The following is a 20,678-nucleotide window of genomic DNA, read 5'->3' as shown; positions in this document are numbered from 1 at the left end:
TCGTGGCTTTCCCGACAAATGTACGGCTGACTAAGGCTGCTGCAGTTGGCAGAATTCCTCACCGCCTAGATTGAACGGCCGACTTGCAGGTCAACCCCACCATCCCACCTCGTCACAGTTTCAACATTCAGCAAACGACGAGTTCGGCGTCGCGCACTTTCAGTCAGGCTCAGCAATCGCCGGCAATATGAGTGCCAAAATCCCGCGCAACTTCCGTCTTCTGGAAGAGCTCGAGAAGGGCGAGAAAGGAATGGGAGCCGAGGCTTGCAGCTATGGCTTGGACAACCCGGAAGATCTGTTGATGTCTGACTGGAACGGCACAATCCTCGGCCCTCCTCACGTAAGTTGCGGCTTTTGTCAAGTCACACAATCCCGTTCGCACGATCGCGTTCGCTAGCAGAGCTGATCATCACTGTTACTACAGAGCGTGCACGAGAACAGAATCTATTCGGTCAAAATGCACTGCGGCCCCCAATACCCCGACACGCCTCCCACCATCAAGTTCGTCAGCAAGGTCAATCTTCCCTGCGTCAATGCGCGAAACGGTGTTGTCGACCAGTCGCAACTTCCTTGCCTGGCCAATTGGAAGAGAGAGAACACCATGGAGACAATTCTCATTGAGCTCCGACGTTACATGGCTTCTAGTCAGTGTAAGAAGCTGGCACAACCGTCGGAAGGATCGGTGTTCGAGGGCAACTAGGATGCCATGGTGGAGGGGACAGTTGGTTCTAGTTCTGAGAGCGCGCGAGCATAGAGAAGACACAGTTATTTGAAGCTCGACATCAGGAATTATACGAGGGGAATGGCGTAAAGGCTCTGGAACATCCCACCATAGCTACTGTGTGATTACAGACCACGGAACGAAATAAACGACGTTACGACGCCTTTAAGGACAAGTATTTTTGTTGCGGCGGCATAGGTTTTGATTTATTATAGGAGACGAGGAGCAGCAGCGTGACAGCGAGGCAAGGCCATATGAAATAGGCCTATTTGGAAGTCATGCCTCACAAGTGTATCATTTTCCGACTCTCTATGCTACGAGGGATCCGTCTTCGTACATCTGGGTCGTAGCTAGCCCAAGACAGGACGGCGGTAGTGGCAAATACGGTTTCGGGTGATAGCTGGAACTGAGACGTAACATTTATCAGTTGAGTCCGGGTTGGCAAGCACCCGAAACTTCTCATCTCTACTATGTTGAGAAAACAGTACCATTTCTCATTCAAATCGACCTCATACTCGCAAGAGACATGTTCTACAATCGGTCAAGGTTCACAGCACGTTTCTTTGTTCCTCTATATAAGCGGATGAGAACAGCAAGCATGATGATGAGTCCGAGGTATTGATCAACGCTGCTTTTTTCAATAAAAACTGTACACCTACAATTCAAAAATAGTGAAATGACATGTTAGTATACGGAGTATTTATTTAAGAAAGTACCTTCTTCAGATTGCTTTTTATTGTCACAGAATATAGATAGATGGTGAGTTCGCGCACGGCCCATGCAATTTCGAGTTATTCGTACCTGCCGGAATCCATCCCGCTAATCTCAAAGACTTCGCTCCTGCCCCGGACATCCTCGGTGAATCACCACGAACACTCATCATATCTGATGCTCTGTCCTTCCTAATGAAGAGCAAATGGGCGATGCGTAAAAGCTTCCTCATCCCGGCTCGCGACTCACGTCACCGGACGGCATGTAAACATCAACCCCCCAGTAGCCCTTGTATTACAACGATTTGGGCTAGACCTACACGTTCGATCCAAGGTCTTCTAACAAACCAATAGGCTTCGCGCTCTATCGCGCTCTGCTCAACCTCGCACCCCATGTCCCACTCCCGTCCAACCTCGCAACAGCATGGGGCCCTAAGAACCCCATCGCGCACCTCATAAGGCGCGCCTTCCGCCGCAACCGCGCTGATGTCTCGCCTCGCCTTGTCTACCCAGCGTTGAAAGCCGGCTACAGATTTTTGGCTCTGTTGCAGGGCGCGCAGACGCCTTCTTCGCCTGAACATGACTCCGTGCTCTCTTTCCTGGAAGCGCGGTTGAAAGAGCGAAACCACACGCTCGCTCAAAAGGAACTCCACCCGCCCAACTCGAAGAACCCAGTCCAGATGACGTCTGCGCCTAGTCCGCTGTCTGTTCCGCTGCTGGTCAACGTGACCCCGGATCCCACACCCGAAAACCCTAACCCGAAACCCGTCTATGCTGCTGCACACCGTCCGCGCCCATTGTCTGAATTGCCGCCCGGCGCAACGCGCAAAATCCCCAAGTTCGACATTGCCTCCGACTTCCCCATCCTTCGGCTCGATAAGCCGCAACCGCCCGTCCTTTCACGCGTACTGCGGCAGAAGATCGTGAAGCGTCAGGAGCGCATCACGAAAGTGATGAGCATTATCGAGGATGAGTTACCCGAGTGGGCCGACGAAGACGCGTGGGAGCGAAACGTGGCCGATCTAATGGAAAAGGAATGGACAGAACGGCAATGTGTGGCGCCGCACGAGCAACAGATCCAGGAGACGGTGGCGCAAGCCATCTGGGAGCACCAAGCTGAACAGCAGGACGAAAACGTATACAAGCAGACCTTGTACAAGCATGGTGTGTTGTGGCTCAACCGCGTTCTGTCTCGGGAACGCGATGACGCGGTCGCCAGGGCCGATGCGATGCGCGTCATCATCGCCGAGGAGAAGGCATTAGCGGAAAAGGAGAAGCATGAACGCGCGGCTGAGAGGCGGTGCAGGTGGGAGGAGAAGATGCGAGAGCTGCACGGAGAGGGCTGGGAGCAAACAGTGGAACAGGCCAACGCAGCTCACCGGAGAGAGAAAGAGGCTAAACCACGGCGGAAAGGAGATGCGATTGACAAAGAGCGGAGGGCGGCGCAGACAAAGGGGGAGGCAAAGAGGAAGGCAGTTGAAGAACAGATGAAGGCACCGCTAGCATGGCAGAAGGCAAAAGGGAAGGCGGCAGAGGAGTTTGGGCAGAAACGAGCAAACCCAAAGCAACCAGGAAAGACGAAGAATGAGGTGTCTGAACAGGAGATGGGGAAAAAGCCTGAAGAGGAGAAACGTCGCCTGGGCGGGACAATTAACAGACCTCTGGTGAGGAGGACGCCCATCATAGGCCGAAGAGGAGTGACTGCCCGAAGGGCAAACATTCCGGATCAGGTATTTGAACGCCCATGCCGAGACGGCGAAAAAGCCTAGCCTTTCTAATTCAACATCGACACAAGAGAGTCGGACAAAAAGCGCCTGCGGAATCAGTCGGAGGCGAGCGAAAGGAGCAGTGATGACGAACAGGCAGTTCAGGGTGAAAGCGATGGTGAGACGGGGGAGGGAGACGGGGAGACACCGGAGGTGGCCAAAAAAACGTGACCAGAAGTCCCATTGTAAGATCTTCTCGGAATGAACAAATCACCTCGCCTTGATGTATATAGGTGTACATTATTAGGTTTTTACCCTTCTTTATATATTTGAGATGGAGTGGATGCATGTGTATGTGTGCTTTTGCGAAAATTCCGATACCCATCATAAGTCCAACGCACGATGAACACGCTGCATCCTTAGATTTTCAGATTGCCCATTGCAGACGAAATCAACTGACATCGCTCCCATGATCTTTTTGCCCAGCGCCGAACCTCGTTTCTCATTCAAGCATTAACCTGGTCTAGTATTATCTGGCTGGTAACCTCTCATATCCCTCGATGGCCGAGTCATTGTACTACAGTAGGATCCACCACACTGGCCCAGAAAGCAGAATTCACATCTTTGGGCCTGAAGCCGGGCGCGCGACCAAGACAGGTGCATCGCGATAGGAGTTCTAAGGTGCGGTCAGTCATATGTCCACTCTGGATTCAACAAGAAGACCTGCTGTGCTAGCAAAATCCCAGAGACAATAGACAGCCTTGGAAGATCGTGGAGTTAGGGAGGTATGTGGGGGAGGGGTAAAGGGGACAAGGCAAAGACTTACGATCAATCAACTTGGCAACATGAATCCTCCATATTCTCTTTTCTGGCCTGGGCGCAGTGATACCGGGTGTATTGGACAGGTCGGGGAAGGAGTTCGCAGCCAATAGTGACGGATCTGTGAAGTTTGTCGGGAGACTTGCTCCTATGCCGCCGTCAAACGGCGTGGTTAGGCCGGGTACGCCGATGTTCTGGGTGAAGGTGATGCCGAAGAGATCTCCAGCATCAGCAGGATTCTGCTGCTGTCCCCATTGCCGTGCCTGCGTCTGACCGACTTGGAGCATACTGGACGGCATCCCGAATCCCTCGCTTGGTTTGGACTCATACGAACTCAACAACCCTGTCGACATGGACACGTTGCTCGACTCCTCATAACTCATATTCCCAACACCCGAAACCACAGAAGAGGCACTGTTATCATAATGAGGGTTACTCCCACTCCCTTCTCCAAACCCTGCCCTTGCCTCCGCCCCTGACGCTGCCATGACCCCCCCTGACGGCCCCCCAAACGCAAATTCGTCAATTTCCACTGCATAGTACTCGGAGCTCCCCGGTATGGAAACCTCATTCTGCTGCATATAATACTCGACCTCGTCGGCGTCCCAAAACGCGCCGTCGAAGCCAGGTAACTGGATCTGCTGACCCATATCAAGAAGAGAGTCGCGTATCCGACTGATCGTCGGATCGAAGGGTCCCATAGCAAACCCAGCGCTTTCCTTGGGTCGAGTGCCTGCTGCACCTGTATTTCCGGCAGCACCGTAGCCGTTCAGATTCCCACTACTCTGATTGTGCCCATGACCGCCACCTCCAATAATCCGATTCCTCTCTGGATCACTTGTACCCGCTCCCAGCGCCGGGAAATGCGTCCCCGCACCACCAAGATTATGAAACGGAAACTTCCAATAATGCAACGGCTGTCTCTCACTCTGATGCAGCATAGCCAACGTCCGCTCACGGATCTGCTCGTACGTCTCGAACAATCTCGCGAAACCAAACACGCGCATTAGTCGATCGGGAGGCGGGCGGTCCATGGTGATTAGTCGTGAGGCGCGGTAGAGAGCTTCCCGATGCAGACGTCGGCTGAAGGTGTATTCTTGGTAGGCGAAGCTTCCTGGTGCGGGGAGGGAGTTCCAGGGGGAGGGGACGTTGGGGATAGGGGTGTTGAGCCAGAGGTCGGGACCGTTGTGGTTGGTGGGGTCTGTGGGGTCGGATGGATCGGGGGTATATGTCAGAAAGGATTGGTCAAAGGAGATGTGGGGTGGGAAACTGGCGTTTTGAGAGGTGGGCTGGGTGAGGATTTCATACGAGATGGGCGAGTCGTGGTGGAGGGCTGTGAGATCGGGGAGACCTCGGGGAAAGTGGGAGATGGCTTGGTCGGGGATGGGCTCATGGGTTACCACCACGCCACCCCAATGCTGTTGCGCTGGCTGCTGAGCTGCTTCTGCATTTCCTACACTGGGTCCACTACTCGACTTGGAAGCCGGTGGATTTGGGGCAAGACTGACTTCTTCGACGTCTCGCTCCGGCGTCGACAAGGTTTCCTTGGGGACTTCCTTGGTGTCGTCTCGGGCGTGGTTGGCTAATTCTTGAAGCTTGAGAAGTTGCTGCGCAAAGTCGGGGCTTTGATCCAGTAAGCCATTCCGCGCAGCAGCTTTGAACAAGTCTTGGTAGGCCTGGCTCATCTGGCCATTCACTGCTTTGAGTCCATCGACCTCCTTTTGCAGGTCGGATATGGTGCTCTCCTTGCGGTTGCGGTATGCCCTTTGCGCAAGCCGAATTTGGGTTCGTCGACGCTGGGTGCCATGTAAGTCAGATCAACTTTGGAAGTACATTTCACAGAGTTCAGTGGACTCTGAGAAGCCAACATACCTCCTGGGGTGTCTGATCCGTCGTATCTAACCTCGGCCGACCCCGTGCCCGCTTCTTGTCCTCGTCTGGTTCCTCTGGCTCCTTGGGCTCAGCATCAACTGAACGCCTAGGCCTCTTCTTTGAAACTGGGCCACTGTTACTACCTAGAGGTGGATGCTCCCAAGTATGACCACCACTGACCAGGCCCTTCGGGGCAGGTAGTCCATCGCCGTACTGCTCGGCCCTGAGGATGTTCAGGTCGCCATGCATGTACCTTGTATCTACGCCTTCTGATGCCTCGGTCCCAGCGGCAGAGGGACCCGTTTGAGGTTGTGCTGGCTGCTGTTGACGCTGTGGAATCCCGGATGGGACCGGCAAATGTGGACCTGATTTCTCACCAGACGGCGGCACGGTATTCATATGTCCACGAGGCGCGCCTCCGGAAGTGGACCCAAACGGAAGATGATGAATGGGTTCAAGCGGAGGCTGGAATGGATTATTTTGGGCTACGTCGATCAATTGATGACGCTGGGGTTCTTCAATGGGCACGTTCAGTGGGAAATGGTGAGCGGGCAGCCAGAAGCAGGAGGGGTTCAGGAATAAAGGTTGTTGCTGTTGCTGTCCCTGCCGTCCCTGCTCTCGCTGCTTTCCCTGCTGTCCGTGGAATCCGTGGTGTGGCGCCTCATTCTGACCGCCCTGGTGGTCAAAAGCACCCTGTGGTTCTCGTTGGGGCTGACTAATTGGTAGACCAGCTCCGGATGAGGATGGCGGGGGAAGATATGACATCGGGAGTAGTTCGTTCGTCGTAAGGCTTGGCGTGGATGAGCTAAGCCCACCAGGCCCACCGTAGACATTGGTTCAATCAATTCGAGACTGCTGACGGCGAGGGCCTAACCCACCTTTAACCTAGGTGCCGCCTTTGGCATCAGCATTCCCTTTCAAACGTTCGGTACCATCCGGGGCCAGTGGAAATTGTCCAGCAGCAAATCCGAGTCGGCTGAAGGCTATATGAGCCCGAGAATCATGTAAAGATCGGCCAAAATGGTGATTTCTGCGTTGCTGGATGAGTGGCATCCATGACTCCCAGCTGAATAAAGATTTGTTTACGGAAATTCGATAGTCCGGTACCGAGCTCTTGTGTAAGCCACCATAAATGGATACTCATTCGGGAATTGCCCAAACTCATCAATAGCAGAGAGGATGCTCGTCTAGACTCTTCCCTGGACAGTTGGTTTTCCAGGGTATTTGAATTTACGCCGTTGCTAGGGCGCCAACTAGCCGGGTGCGATGTTTATGCAGTTCATTGATAAGACAAGCGCCGTTGAGCCATTACCTGAAACTGCGATTAGTCTGAACTACATTTCGCGGATAGGATAATGCTCCGCTAAGCACTTACCGCCGCCATAAAGTGAATTTCTGCCAAAAAAAACCTAACGACATCCGGGCAGCGTGTTGCGACGAGAAGAGAAGCGGTTCCTCGTTGGAGCAAGTACGTTAATACTACTATAGTGATGAGAATTTGATCGCTAGATAGGTCAACGAACGGGTATAAGTCCAGTTCAGCAGCGTCTTGAAGGACTTATCAGACGAATCCTAGATGGAGAAGTGGTCATCGATGTCGATGTTGGTAAAAGTGGGAAGGTTTGGACTACTTCGGAGCCTGCAGGTACTCCCTGTTACATTGCATACATGTGGGCATGTGGCTGCGTGGTGACGCATCATTGCTCCATTCTTTCCGGTGCCTTCTCAATCGAAATTTTAACTTTTTCATGGCTCCCTATCCCTGTCCTTATAACCTAACAGAGGACTAGTGGCACACAGTCCACTGGCGGAGCCCTAGTTACTCCGTAACAATGTACACTAGTTAGATAGGTAACATTCTACCGTTACACCTGACGGAGGTTAACTTAGCTCAATCAACATCACAATCCTCCATGATAACCCATGAGACCCGTGGCTCGGCCAGTTTGCCGTACGAGGTTACTCATGTAGAGCAAAACCATGCAGACTTGTATATAGCTAATACTCTGGTTCATTATAGTTTATCGTACAGAACTATTGTATTATTGGGAGCACAACTGACGTTTCTTGATGTACATGTATTGAAGCTTGGGGAAGCAGCTCCAAGCAGTTCAAAAAGATAAAAATAATTAAGCAAATGTGAAGCCCCGAACTGGTAGGAAACCGCAAACATATTCCTCCCTATGAAGTCTCGCGTAGGGGTATCTAATGTAATAAAACTGGAAAAAAAGACACCCTAAACGATCGGCTCTCCTTCAGTAACAGGCAGGGGAACCGTATCAGGAACACTGATTGTGTTCCAGCCCGCAACATCTTCCGTTGTGAAATCATCAACTTCGTGCAAGTACCTAGAATACTGAAGCACGCCCAATTGGTTCCCGGGCGCTCCAGAGTACGAGAACCAAGTCTCGCCGTCGGACGTATCCTGATCCTCAATCCCCTCCACGATGGTGTCGTTCCAGTAGTACATCGAAGTGACATACTGTCTTGTTGCCAACGTCTCAGACCCAACAGAAAGCCCCGTTAGGAAAGGGAGCAGGGCGATTCCGTCGGTCAGCAAGCTGCGATCCACCATGCAAAATACTGAGCCAGGGTTGGTCACGGGGGAGCCTGTCGGCATCGAGAACTCGTAGGCGCTGAATAGATTGATGGGGTACTTGTAATTTGAGACGATGTTACTCGCAGATCCGAGATGAGAACCCTCGGTCACCATAGTCGAGGACTGGTTGAGGGCCTGGTTGGTCACAGTTTGGGTGTTGATGAAGGAGAGGTTCTGCTCCCAGGTGACAGTCCTGCTGCTGCCGTTGGCCGCCTGGATAGTGGATGATATCGAAAGCGACCTGTGTGCCTCCAAGGAGAAGTACAGCGACGAGTTCGTCACGGTACCGTTGGGCTCGATAACCTTGTTAATATTTGAATTGAAATCGAAGGCTGGGCCTGAACCACTCGTTGACTTGAGCCCGGCAACAGTCTGGTTCGTGGCGTGGTCCAGCCAGACGAATAGAGAGCCAGAAACCCACCAGTTCTGCCCGATAGGTCCAATCAGGCCGGGTGCAGTTGCGTCGAATCCGATGACTTGGAGCTGGAAGGAATGCTCATTTCCATCGCACAGAAGATACAGCCACGGCGTGACATCGATTTCGAAAGACGGCAGGTCGTATGTGTCGATACCCACAATGGGACGCCAAGCGCCCGGGTCAACTCCGCCGGTGAAGAGAATAGGGAACGGCCAGGAAACACCGGCGAGTTGGCCGTCAATGAGGAGTTGGACCTCGCGAAAGGGACCGTATCCGTTTAAGAGGCCCCAAGGACTGTTGAACGTGTTGGTGTACTCCGAGGGCACGTTTGTGTACCAGAATTCCTCGGCTCCGTTTCCCGAAGCCATGAGGGAGACGACGGCCGTTTTGATATTTCGGGGAAGCGTCACATTGACTGAGCCACTGTCGCCAGGGAGTGAAAACACGGAAGTGGCGTTATCGGCCGACGACAGCAACGAGATGGGATAGATCTCCTCCGCAGGAAAGAAGCCAGCAGTGTAGTCATCGTCAAAGTACAATGCCTCCAGATTGACGTCGAAGGCACCGGTGTAAAGGTTGCCGTCGATAACATTGGCCAGGTCGAATATGACCTTTTGCTCCGTGCTCAGGATCGAGTGAAAGACGGTCATGTCCTTCTGGAAACTCCAATGAATCCCAGACTGCGTCGGCATTGCAGTGGAAGTCCGCCACACTTCGATATCACCGAAGTACAGCAGTGCGAGTCGGTCATATTGTCGACCCTGAGACGTGACAGATAAGTTGAAAATAGTCGTGGTGAAGTTGCAGCCGACGGGCGGAGTGTAAGCGCCGACATATGGCGATCCGTAGCTGTTCGAAAAGACATGCTCAATGATTGTCTGGCGACAGCTGGGTCCAGCGAGACCTGTGCGGGGCGGCGTTGCTGCTTGAATTACTTCAAGCACTCCATCATTGATACTGGTATCTCTCTCGCTGATTAGCCCTCCGAGTGGAGCGGTCATGCATTTCACCGTGCTGCTGAGGCACAGCAATGCGAGGTAGTTGAGCCGCATCATTTTAACGAATCACAGAGGATGAGGTGTCCAGGAACGGTGAATGCTGCACTGCCACGAGAATTGTCCATGAAATACAAATCCCACAAGCGCTGTTGTGTTTGCTATCATCGCCGGGTAATCTCGCTGACGTCGCGCTGCGCAACGTTACTGCCGTTTATCTCGAGCTTAAGGTTCCACTTGGCAAATACCCGATGAGGAAGGAGCGAGGTAACCTGCGGTAATCAGTACGCCCTTCTAAGACATCGGAGCCGATGGCTTCCATAAGTCGTTACTAATTACGTCTCTTCAATTAAAATTATTTTTTAAACTTATTTTATGTTTCCTGAAATAAGTACATACCTCCTCTATGTTCACAGTAAACTATTATACTAACCGCGCGCTTACCCCTATTTATAGCGTGCTATATTAGCGTCTTTTTAGCTTTAAAGACGTACTGTGGGATTGAGCGCCATATGTGTGCCTGAGGTGGTGCCTAAGGCAGTGAAATCGCTTGTGTAGATAAAAAGGTCGGCACCTGCCTACCTACCTTAGATGTAACTTCTTACAGGGGACTCCGAGCAGTCAATACACACATCACACTGCGCATCGATCATCGTAACCAATACAGGATCTGTACAGAGTCATCATCTGAGGGTTGAATCCTTCACGTACTATGATAGTGACTTAGGGTTAGGGTTTTGGGTGTTCTTTTTCAGCTTCAGACGAATTATGCAAGCATGTTCTTGACGGTATTTAAGAGCCTGTGTATGTAGTCGCTCTCTTAAAAAGAAAGAGGGATAATTAAGCGGCCTATTCTATAGCAACTTGAATCAATTCTCTTTGCCTATTGACGACGGGCAGTGAAACCACCCGCAGGTTTAAGGTGTGATGATGATGGCAACGGACAACAAGATCCTCAACAAGACCTTACTATCCGGGAAGTGGAAAGAAATAATAAGATCAAGAGCTCTTTGCCCTGATCGGAACGACAAGTACCTCAACAGGTACTAACAACTGGAGCCTCAGCAGGCTGGAGAAGAAAAGGGACCTGTTACGAATCTACGATTCTAACCAATGCAACAGGCCCGATGGCAGGCCCAGTGGATACAGGATAAAGAAGGAGGGGAAAGTCACACAGGAGTGGCTAGCTGCAGGAGGAGCCAGCTAATGCAAGGATCACAAGCCACGTGACTTACAAGGGTGGATCATTTGGATATGAAATGATCCAACATATCCAGTTAGGACCAATAGTATCCATGAAGGATCTAATGGTCCCAGTTATCAGTGAAGGAGGGAATGGATATATAAGGGACAGGACTCCCAGGCATTTCATAGATAGACAGTCTCTACTTCCGTGATCAATCTAAGCATCAATCTAACCCATTGGTGAGGCAAACTGCCTTGACGACTCTATTCCCAGTTACCCTACTCGAATACTTCAGTTACCCCAAAGCACTATACTCCATACGTCAGACTCCGATATTATTGCTAAAGGACTCCGCAGCAGGGCTTACTTACTAGCACAAACCCTTACAGACTCTTTAGTGGTTTACGCAGCTAGACTATTAGAGGTTTCGTTACAGAACCTCAACAGGCCCTTGAACAATCACCTCAACAGGTGAAAGGTGGGAACAATGGCCTCAACAGGCACAATCTGTAAGGGTCAAGGATAATGTCGATGCAATTAGCCTAGCCTACTCTACGAGTACCATCCATCTATGAAGAGAAAAACATTAGATACATTCAGTGTGGTGAACCCTTCTCCCTTTTATCCTTCTGTCCTCCCGTCTCGTCATTTCAGGGATCTTCGAGAAGTGAAGCTATTCGGAGATAGCTATTCGGAGATTTCTGGAGTCCAAGTGCTGTCGAGAATCTTCTGTGGGTCTTTCTGGCCGAAGGCATCGCAGAGGCCACATACCGGTCATAGACCGTGACACAATCAGATCTATAGGGGCAACAAAAGTACCTCAACAGGTACATCAGACATTGAATGCCTGTCCAAGTAAAGAGAACTTGGTTCAGATTACTGTGGAAAAGGCCGCTTGAATTCCTATCTTTTTCTCAAGAGTGTGACTATGTACATAAGGTCTTAAATACCCTTCAAGAACGCGCTTACATAACTCGTCTGAAACCGGAAAAAACGAAAACAAGCACCCAAAAACCCTAACCCCACGTCACTAGAGGCACTTGTTATTTTTGATAACCTGCTGAGGTCTTGTCTTATCTGACGTACCTGTTGAGGTACTTTTGTTGCCCCTATAGATCTATTTGTACCTGTCAAGGCCATTGTTCCTATCGTTCACCTACTGAGGTGATCGCTCAAGCACCTGTTAAGGCCCTTATCCTCTCTAGCCTACTGAGGCTCCAGTTGTTAGTACCTATTGAGGTACTTGTTGTTCTGATCGGAGCAATAAAGCTTCGATCTTGTTTATTATTTCTACCTCCCGGACAGTAAGGTCTTGTTAAGGATCTTGTTGTTAGTTGCCATCATCACACCTTGAACCTTCGGGAATTTACTGCCCGTCGTCAATAGATAGCATCGCGCCTGTGTATAGGTAAAGATTATTGCGTATATGTATAGATAATATATACTAGAATCCTGTAAGCTACTAAGAAGGCTTTTAATAACAAAAAGGCTACTCTATCTAGCGGCGCGGTAGTGTCACGGGGCTAGGGCCGTGCACCGCATGTATATTGGTACTGCACGAGCTGGCTGATGTTCCATTCTTCGTGCTACAACAATAAACTACTGGTACCCCCATTGTCAGAGAACAGAATGCCATAGGCACCAGTGGGTGTCAGGACACTGAACGCAGGACACCGGCGGGCCGCCGGAGGGGTGTTTCGGACAAAAGACTCCCGAATCATGATTACAATCTATGTGAAGCTTTGGGATGACGAGAGTCAAGATCCTTGGCATCGCCGACCCTGCTGTTATGCCGGGTCCAAGCGGCGGCCTAGCTATCTATATAAGGACCATCTCGAAGTAGGATAGGGAAGGAGTTGTCAGAGCCACAAGTGTCATCCGAGGCGGGCCGGCTTCCACCAGGTAGGAAGCCGTTTGTGGCGGCTAGAGAGCCGCTTGTGGCGAATGAGAGCCGTTGAAGCCGTTTGCAGCGGATAGGGAATCGCTTGGTTGCAGATAAGGAGCCGCTGTCCAAGATATTGGCCGAAGTCGGAGGAACACAGACATACGGAAGCAAACATCCAGAATCCAAGAGAGAAACTCGGCTGGCTATAAGTAAGGAGTCGAGACGGAGGAAGATAGAGAGGGCAGAGATCAATGCATCACCGTGGGCACCCCTACCTGAGACCGCCAGTGACCACCCGGTGCTACGTAGGAGGGACGCCCGTTACTCCCCATCACTCTGTACTATTGCCTTCGGCCTAGCCGTACCCTGACACCCATACACGACCCTGACAGGTAGCTTGTAGCTACTAAACTCCGAGATAGTAACTAGTAAGCCTAACCGTGTTCTAGAGCGTATCCTAGGGCCTTATATATCCAATATACCCTTATATGAGCTGTATCTATTGAAGGTCTATACCCTTAGGAAGGCCTAAGAGCTTGTGAACTAGTTACGGATTATGTCATAAGAGAAGGACCAAGCCCCTAGGCCAATAGACCAAAAGATCTAGAAATGTCAGTGTTACTGACATTTGGTCCCACAAACTGCTATATACAACACTATGTGGCTCTGTAATCGCCAGCGCTGTGACAGATTATTGGATTACAGTCACTTTGGAATTATTACCCAGCAGTCAATCGGCTGTGACAAGGACATAACCAGATACACTAATCAATCACTTGAACCCCTATTATTAGTAAAATACACGTAATCCAACACGGGTTCTTACAGACGACTATATGGCCGTTTTTGCGTAATTTCGGGTGCTTATCTTGAAAGCGGACCGGACTATTTCGTCGCACTCCGCCTAGATAACTAAATTACATAAAATAAGTAATCATCAATACAATTAGATAGGTATGTTCGATAAGCTATAGGAACTAATCTTAATAGCGTCTTCTATAACCTTATAGCTATGCGTAGTACGTGAGATAAGCGTTAAGAAGCGAGTATTATCGATACCGCCTAATAAGCAGCTATAAATTGCTGCTTTTCTAAAAGGTAAGTTACCCGCGGAAAAGGTTGCTCGCAAATAGATATTTAAGAGTAGAGAACCCGAAGAATTATTGCGTTATGCTGTATAATTTGAGGATGAAGTGTCGTCCGCTTTTGGTCCTCGGTGTTGCAAATGGGGGCAAATACACTTGGATGTTGCCTCTAGATGCTGGCTTCAAACTTATAACTATCTTCACGAGTTAGTGTTTTCAGTTTTCGCTATTCCTACCATGCGCGATGATCAAAACGCTGCTGTACTGCTGTCACCTCGCAGATCTAACAACAATAGCTTCGTATAGCGAGCTCTGGGTAGCACACATGGCGCAAATGGGTGATTTCCTCCTTGATCGTAATACCAGAACCCGATTATACCGTTTTATGCCATCTTTCGTCTTGTCACCCATTTGCTCACTACCAGATACTCGATCACGCAAGCCGCAAATTAGGCGGACCATAGCATCAGAGTACAGCATGTCCATAAACATTGGTTCAAACGCTCCCACAGCCATCACGTACACCCACACATATGTATTGGTCATTGATCAATGCCAGCAACTATGCTCAGCAGCACAAAATCAAAGGAATTCCCACTGCTCTGCAATCCACTAAGCGGCATATCACTTCGCCGTGTTATATCAATAGAACACGTGTTGGACCAAATTGACCGTCAAAAGACGAGAGACCCATTCGCTCTAGAATGAGGTGTTTGTGGTTATTATACGGTCTGACAACACGTTCGGCGTTCTCTGGCACCCGCTTTCTTGCAGATATACTTGCAGATATTCCTATTTTCTCGGGACAATGTCGGTGTCCGATTGTTCAGTGGCTCGCTGTTCGCGTCGGCACTTACATATAACCACGTTGACTCCTCCCCGCATCGACGCTTGTGAGTTGCCGAAGACTAGTGCAACAAAAGCGGAGTCGATCCCATGATGAAGCATCGCAAGACTGTTGATCAATCAAGTAAAAGTAACGATTCGAATTTTGACAGTCGGGTTCATGAATTGCAACGAGTTTCCGTCCGGTTCGTGGTAATAAATGATGCCTCCTATGCAGGCGTGTGCTCGCCGCTTGTAAATTTGGTGAATACACATAGGTTGTCAGGTCTGAGCAAATCTGCATTCCATGTGGATGAGCTATTGCATAAACCTGCGATCTGCTTCAATTAATATGGGAATTTCGTCAAATTTTCAGTTGATGGCAATGACCATTACTTCATTGGTTCTGGTGGAGCCATGATGTCAAACATGCCGCGTGTTAGATATTCACGTATCTTGCAGTATGACCGTGATATGACGGTTATATGAAAAGAATAATTTGGTGGTTATGGTTAGGTCACCGTTTTTTCCATGCTCGATTCCCTCTATCTGTTCTGTTGGCTGTGTGCATTGCCTTTAAGTAATCTGAAGGGTCCAGCCTTACTAGGCTACCTCTATAAAGCGCCTTTCAACCTTAGGAATCACTGTGGTGCTCAATCCCACATTTAATATCAAACAACAGTCTATACAAAGCTAGAACTAACGATACGGTGCTTCTATGCTCCAATACCATGTGACCCGTCGTTTTTGACACCGCGGTAGCAACAAGTTAGTGAATCTCGACTGCCGCCTGGGCGGATCCTGGGCACAGATTAAGCCCCCCACATTCCGGTTATGTCCATGTGGAGAAAAATGGCATGCAAGATAAATGGCATGCAAGAAAATCTGGTAATTTCATCATGGTATAAAACCATGGTATAAAACGGGAACGACCCCTCATGTGTTTTTGAGAGTTCTCTACAACTGTTGATTGACCAGGAAGCGGGAGCGTCATGTTTGAACTTCTGGGGAGTCAGTTCGTCGTCACTCCCACCGGCCTTGCTGCCGTTGGGGCGGTGGCTGTAAGTGACCACCCTCAGCTCGTAGCAATGGAAATCAAAACGCTAATGAGAATAAATAGGCATGCCTATATTTGGTAGCACGATGCATCTACCTGCTGTACTTCCACCCTCTTTGCAAGTACCCTGGACCGCGCATTGCCCCCTCACGGACGTAGGTCTTCCAAGATTACAGAATATGACTACCAGGGGCTAATCTGGAATGGCCATAGTTATGGTGGGTGTGGCTGATTACGAGCGGTCGCCAAGTATTCATCATGCTCGAGCTGCATCGTAAACACGGTGAGTGCCTGACTGCTGGAACCTCTCATTCCGTGCTGTGACTGACCTGTCCCGGAGGCGACGTTGTGCGAACTGGACCAAACTCGCTGTCCTTTGCCACTCTGCAAGCATACCAAGATATTCATAGTCACGTCACCAAGGGCAAGAAGCGGTTTCTGAAGACCGAATTATACGACAATGGTGACCCCGATCGCATAGTAGGAGTGCAAAATCCGGTGATCCATAGCCAGATGAGAAGAGTCCTGTCCCACGGTTTCAGTGCCAAGGCTCTCCGCGACCAGGAAGACATCGTCCACAAGTATCTCGACGACTTCCTGCGCCAGCTCGGTCGACTTGGCGAGGAGGGTCGGAAACCGATCGACATGTCAGAGGCTTACAATTGGGCCACGTTTGACATCATCGGTATGTCTACTCTAAATCGTAACGGCTGGCCCGTGATCCTGAACTCCTTACTCACTTCGAACCCCCAGGCGACCTCTCCTTCGGTGAATCCTTCGACGCAGTAGCCCAAGGCCGCTCGCACTACTGGATCTCACTCCTCGTAGAGGGAAGCTTTTACTCCTTGCTCTTCAGCCTCAAGAGACGCTTGCCTTGGATCAGACTCGTCCTCCCCTTTCTCCTGCCCAAGGGCATGGCCGAAAAATCAGAGAAACGCCGAGAGCTTAGCCGACACAAGTCCCAGCGCCGCATCGAGCTCAGCAACAGCATGAGCCGCGACGACTTCTTCGCGCACATGCTGGCAAAGGGAAACATGACCGAGGGCGAGCTAGCCAGCCAAGCTACCACTTTGATTGTGGCTGGATCAGAGACGACGGCCACCTTCCTCACGGGCGTGACTTGGTACCCCCTTAAGAACCCCGACTGCCTCTCCCGGCTACGAGCTGAAGTCGACAGCGCTTTTACCTCCATAGACCAAATCACGGGCGACTCCGTCGCGCATCTCGAGTACCTTCACGGCGTCATCGAAGAAGGTCTTCGCATCTTCCCGCCCGTCGTCTTCGGACTGCCGCGTTATTCACCCGGTGCCGTCATAGACGGCCATTATATCCCCGCCGGGGTCACGGTGGCGACCGAGAACTACTGCATGGCGTACGATACCCGGTACTGGCACAACCCCGAATCATTCCGGCCCGAGCGGTGGATCGGTGAAGGGTTGGGTGATGAGAAAAAGGCCAGTCAACCTTTTTCGATGGGTCCGAGAGCTTGCTTGGGGATCAATCTGGCGTATTTGGAGATGCGGCTTATACTGGCTAAGATTGTGTTTTCGTATGATCTCGAGTTGGTTTCGCGAGAGATCGAAGATTGGAACCAGGCTTGTCAGTTGTGGTTGCTGTGGAAGAAGCCAGAGTTATTGGTCAAGTTCCATCCTCGGAACAGAGATCACGTGGCGACGGTCGAGAGTTGTACATAGACAAAATTTGACGCGATGGTATAATTGCGTGCTAACCGACACATGTTCCCTGTAACTCAAGTGCACGTGGAAAAGAAGAGCTTGTCTTTGGCTTGTCTTTGGCTTGTCTTTGTCTTGTGACATCAACTAACGCGCTGGAGAGAAAAGGACTGAATCAGCTCACAATAATAGCTGAAGTTCAAAGGGGTTGGATGATGTAGTGTAGGGTCGGTACATATGTCAAACTCTACAGTCAGCTGAAGTGCGTTGATTCATCACGCAAATGAAACCGTACTCACAACAATGCAATATAGTGCTAGAGATGGCAATTGGTCGAAGCCATGTGTTCAGTGCATGGCATGCTACCCCTGTCTCGAGGGTGCAAGACCAGATGTTCTCTTGACAAACCTTGAGCTTTGGGGTATGAATTCCGCTTGCATGGGCCGCCAGTTGATCAATTTTGACGAGGAGCACAGAACCCAGGACAGCAGACGAGGGAACCCCGGAAAAGACTGACTTGAAAGGTAGTAGGTGCGTATAGCTGGGTTTCATCTGGTGTTCCCCGTACTTCCGCAAGTGCATTGATCTCTAATGACGTCTTCTGCACTGTGCTATATATTCATCGCTAGTGTATTTCGTACAATTGTCTTTTGGACATTTGCCTCTTTTTGTCTTTACATTTTGATTGGGGAATATTATGTTGATCTCAAGCCCGAGTGTCCAGCTTGAGAGAGATAACACCTATCTACCTGAGGTTTGGGTACTTGACCTAACCCCGAACATGTGCTGAGGTACACAACCAGTTAACTTTTGAACAGACATGGTATGCCATCGGAGTTACTGTTATTCTGCTTCGGTTTGCTGTGCGGATCCGTATCTTCGGTATAAGGGGGCTCCAAGGCGACGATTACCTTTCTATCTTGGTATGCGTACTTTTGTTTTAGATTCCTGGCACGAAAGTCACTTGCTTATGGCCACTAGGCATTCGTCTTGTATACTGTCAATGTTGTCATTGTCCAGATCACATACTATACTGGAGGCAATATCGACGTAGATCCGAATGGTGTATCACTGTCACAGGAAGACATTCGTATTCTCACGCTTGGATCCAAAATGGAGTTTGCCTCGTGGTATTCATATCCTGGTTTCATCTGCATGTGGTTCCATGCCTCCCCAGCTTGGCTCGTCTGACTTCGGCGCAATTCCAGGGACCCTAAAGTTTACAGTCTTGCTTTTCTATAAGCGCCTTACACTTGGGGTCATGCGCGAGAAAACGCTTCATTTCCTCCTCTGGGCCTGTGGCACATCGTACCTCGCGCTGGCCCTGAGTGTTTCTTTTACATGCCGGCCGTAGGTTCCCAATCTGCAGACTCAATTCATGAAACTTGGATGACACTCGGATGACACTCGGTAGATACTCCCACAACTGGCAGATCCAGCCTTTGCCCGGTCCCGAATGCACTTTCCGACCTCAGAACTTCTGGATACTCGTCGTGCTGAATGTTACCACCGATGCCGCCATCATGTCGATCCCAATCCCCATGTTCTGGCAACTCCGCACGTCGCTGCGGCGAAAGATAGGGCTGATGATGCTGTTCTCCTCGGGTATATTCATTATAAGTACCGCTATTGTGCGCGCAGTTCTAACCATCGGTGGCAAGCCTTCTGTGATCAATATCAATCGTTGGGGGTTCAGAGAAACTGCGGTGGGACTCATTGCCGTGACGGCACCGGTCCTTGTCCCCCTATTCCGGCGGAGCTTCTGGCAGCGTGGCGACTTTGTGAGGCATCGTCATCGTGGCCATGAAATACCACCGCACAAGCCTCGTAATCCTGAGTTCGGGCATTGGCTTGGGACGCTGGAGTTAAGGGAGGTGGAGGAAGGGCAACATCATCGACCTATGAATTCTGCTGGCGCCGCCGAATAGCCCAGGGATGTGGGAAGTCGAACTACTGTGGTACAAGAGGGAAGCAATAAATCGGAGTCAAAGCACAACACATATAGCAATGCGAAGAGTGCCTAGATTCGAGAACAAGCTGATATAAGACGATGGACTCCATTCAGAGTCACGGGGGTTATGCAGGACCCGAATTGCGGCTATGTAAGTTCATACAGCCCTTTGACGCTATAATAGCCACTGCGTTAAACCTAGTTATATTCACAAAATAAACCTGCGTCTTGAACCTAAAGCTCCTCCTACATCACAAGTCTTACAAATGTCCAACATTGGGCCAAAATTGGGGCTAAGCGCAGCATCCTGCAGCATCGCCTTCCCACAACTCCCACGTCACCCGAAAAAACAAGACTCTCCTCTTCCTGCCACCTCCCCAAAACGTGGCGTGATGGTTATTACCAGGTATTGATATCCCTTTAGCACTCCGTATGACGCTCGGTGCTTCCACGAACTTGGTATAGCACACGCCCTACGGCTCAAGATGCGCTGTCTTGTGCTTTGAACAGCGTGTGCCAGGTGAACGAAAAGTTGAAATTCTCCAGGTTGGCATCTTTCATGGCGAATTGATACACGAAAGTGTATGAGCCTGCGTTGCAGCGTTGCCGTTGATAATCACAATAACCCCGGAGCGCCAACGTCCATCAGAAGTCGTTGTCTCATACCAATCAAGAGGTGGATATGCTTCGGCTTCTGGTTTGATCAGCCCCAATCAAGGGAGAAGAACGAAATCAGGACACGCGAAACCCGCCAGCCCCTGCAATAATGCGTCCGTGCCATGTATCAATGAAGGAAGTGTCACCCATCTTTACAGTTAGCAAGATTAAAACCTCATCCAGCAACTGGGGAGCTTCTGGGGTTGACAGAGTCCAAACGGTAGAGCCCACACGTTCCTTAATATCTTTCCCTCGATAACTAACATCCCTGTCGTTCACCAGTACTTGGTGGAGGCGGATCACGACCAAATTCGGGGACCAGACGTCGAAAGGCTTGTCGCCAACGACAGGGTAGCAGAAGGTGCACGTATCAATGTCGTCGAACAATACCTCATGAATCCGAATTCATGCAGTGATGGTCGAAAATCGCTGGCAGGACACCCGGTCGGCGACGAAGGGCTTCGCGGATGCCAATACGATAGGCCTGAAGTTATGGGACAATCAGGCTGACCTGTTTGT

The 20,678-nt window shown here is 50.4% G+C and overlaps 6 protein-coding genes across 6 annotated transcripts; 4 read left to right on the top strand and 2 right to left on the bottom strand.

Annotated features, from left to right (window-relative positions):
• Window positions 1–187: 187 nt before the first annotated feature.
• On the top strand, window positions 188–700 carry BCR38DRAFT_348462 (ubiquitin-conjugating enzyme/RWD-like protein; the record flags this gene model as incomplete). Its single annotated transcript, XM_040856422.1, has 2 exons — window positions 188–340; window positions 425–700. 2 exons carry the CDS (start codon window positions 188–190, stop codon window positions 698–700), a joined length of 429 nt encoding a protein of 142 aa, XP_040713835.1.
• Window positions 701–1,525: 825 nt separating this feature from the next.
• On the top strand, window positions 1,526–3,447 carry BCR38DRAFT_441060 (uncharacterized protein). Its single transcript, XM_040860749.1, has 3 exons — window positions 1,526–1,696; window positions 1,786–3,161; window positions 3,227–3,447. The coding sequence occupies exons 1-3, from the start codon at window positions 1,627–1,629 to the stop codon at window positions 3,281–3,283; spliced, it is 1,503 nt and encodes a 500-aa protein (XP_040713834.1). The 5' UTR covers window positions 1,526–1,626; the 3' UTR covers window positions 3,284–3,447.
• BCR38DRAFT_441055 (uncharacterized protein) lies at window positions 3,448–6,863 on the bottom strand. Its single transcript, XM_040860748.1, has 3 exons — window positions 5,829–6,863; window positions 3,964–5,752; window positions 3,448–3,813 (listed from the first exon to the last, which is right to left on the bottom strand). The coding sequence occupies exons 1-3, from the start codon at window positions 6,591–6,593 to the stop codon at window positions 3,707–3,709; spliced, it is 2,661 nt and encodes an 886-aa protein (XP_040713833.1). The 5' UTR covers window positions 6,594–6,863; the 3' UTR covers window positions 3,448–3,706.
• A 1,612-nt stretch (window positions 6,864–8,475) lies between these two features.
• Window positions 8,476–9,735, bottom strand: BCR38DRAFT_298859 (peptide-N4-(N-acetyl-beta-glucosaminyl)asparagine amidase A; the record flags this gene model as incomplete). Its single annotated transcript, XM_040854527.1, has 1 exon — window positions 8,476–9,735. A coding segment is annotated over one exon (1,260 nt), but the record flags the coding sequence as incomplete, so codon positions are not given.
• Window positions 9,736–16,136: 6,401 nt separating this feature from the next.
• Window positions 16,137–17,572, top strand: BCR38DRAFT_495597 (cytochrome P450; the record flags this gene model as incomplete). Its single annotated transcript, XM_040864742.1, has 3 exons — window positions 16,137–16,161; window positions 16,219–16,563; window positions 16,632–17,572. The coding sequence occupies 3 exons, from the start codon at window positions 16,137–16,139 to the stop codon at window positions 17,570–17,572; spliced, it is 1,311 nt and encodes a 436-aa protein (XP_040713831.1).
• Window positions 17,573–18,248: 676 nt separating this feature from the next.
• Window positions 18,249–19,479, top strand: BCR38DRAFT_495595 (uncharacterized protein; the record flags this gene model as incomplete). The annotated part of the gene is made up of 5 exons (XM_040864741.1): window positions 18,249–18,311; window positions 18,370–18,474; window positions 18,533–18,695; window positions 18,760–18,901; window positions 18,966–19,479. The coding sequence occupies 5 exons, from the start codon at window positions 18,249–18,251 to the stop codon at window positions 19,477–19,479; spliced, it is 987 nt and encodes a 328-aa protein (XP_040713830.1).
• Window positions 19,480–20,678: the final 1,199 nt, after the last annotated feature.

The sequence above is a fragment of the Pseudomassariella vexata genome (genome assembly GCF_002105095.1).
Source record: "Pseudomassariella vexata strain CBS 129021 chromosome Unknown BCR38scaffold_10, whole genome shotgun sequence".
Classification (NCBI taxonomy): domain Eukaryota; kingdom Fungi; phylum Ascomycota; class Sordariomycetes; order Amphisphaeriales; family Pseudomassariaceae; genus Pseudomassariella; species Pseudomassariella vexata.
The sequence above is the reverse complement of the archived record's forward strand: the minus strand, read 5'-3'. Positions and strand labels throughout refer to the sequence as shown.

Bases quoted from the DNA above. Each gene is read 5' to 3' on its own strand.
- BCR38DRAFT_441060 (XM_040860749.1), top strand. From the start codon at position 1,627: ATGAAGAGCAAATGGGCGATGCGTAAAAGCTTCCTCATCCCGGCTCGC. The intron at 1,697-1,785 runs GTAAACATCAAC...ACAAACCAATAG, and splicing joins CTCACGTCACCGGACGGCAT to GCTTCGCGCTCTATCGCGCT. The intron at 3,162-3,226 runs GTATTTGAACGC...CATCGACACAAG, and splicing joins GGGCAAACATTCCGGATCAG to AGAGTCGGACAAAAAGCGCC.
- BCR38DRAFT_441055 (XM_040860748.1), bottom strand. From the start codon at position 6,593: ATGTCATATCTTCCCCCGCCATCCTCATCCGGAGCTGGTCTACCAATT. The intron at 5,753-5,828 runs GTATGTTGGCTT...CATGGCACCCAG, and splicing joins CGGATCAGACACCCCAGGAG to CGTCGACGAACCCAAATTCG. The intron at 3,814-3,963 runs GTAAGTCTTTGC...ACCGCACCTTAG, and splicing joins TGTTGCCAAGTTGATTGATC to AACTCCTATCGCGATGCACC.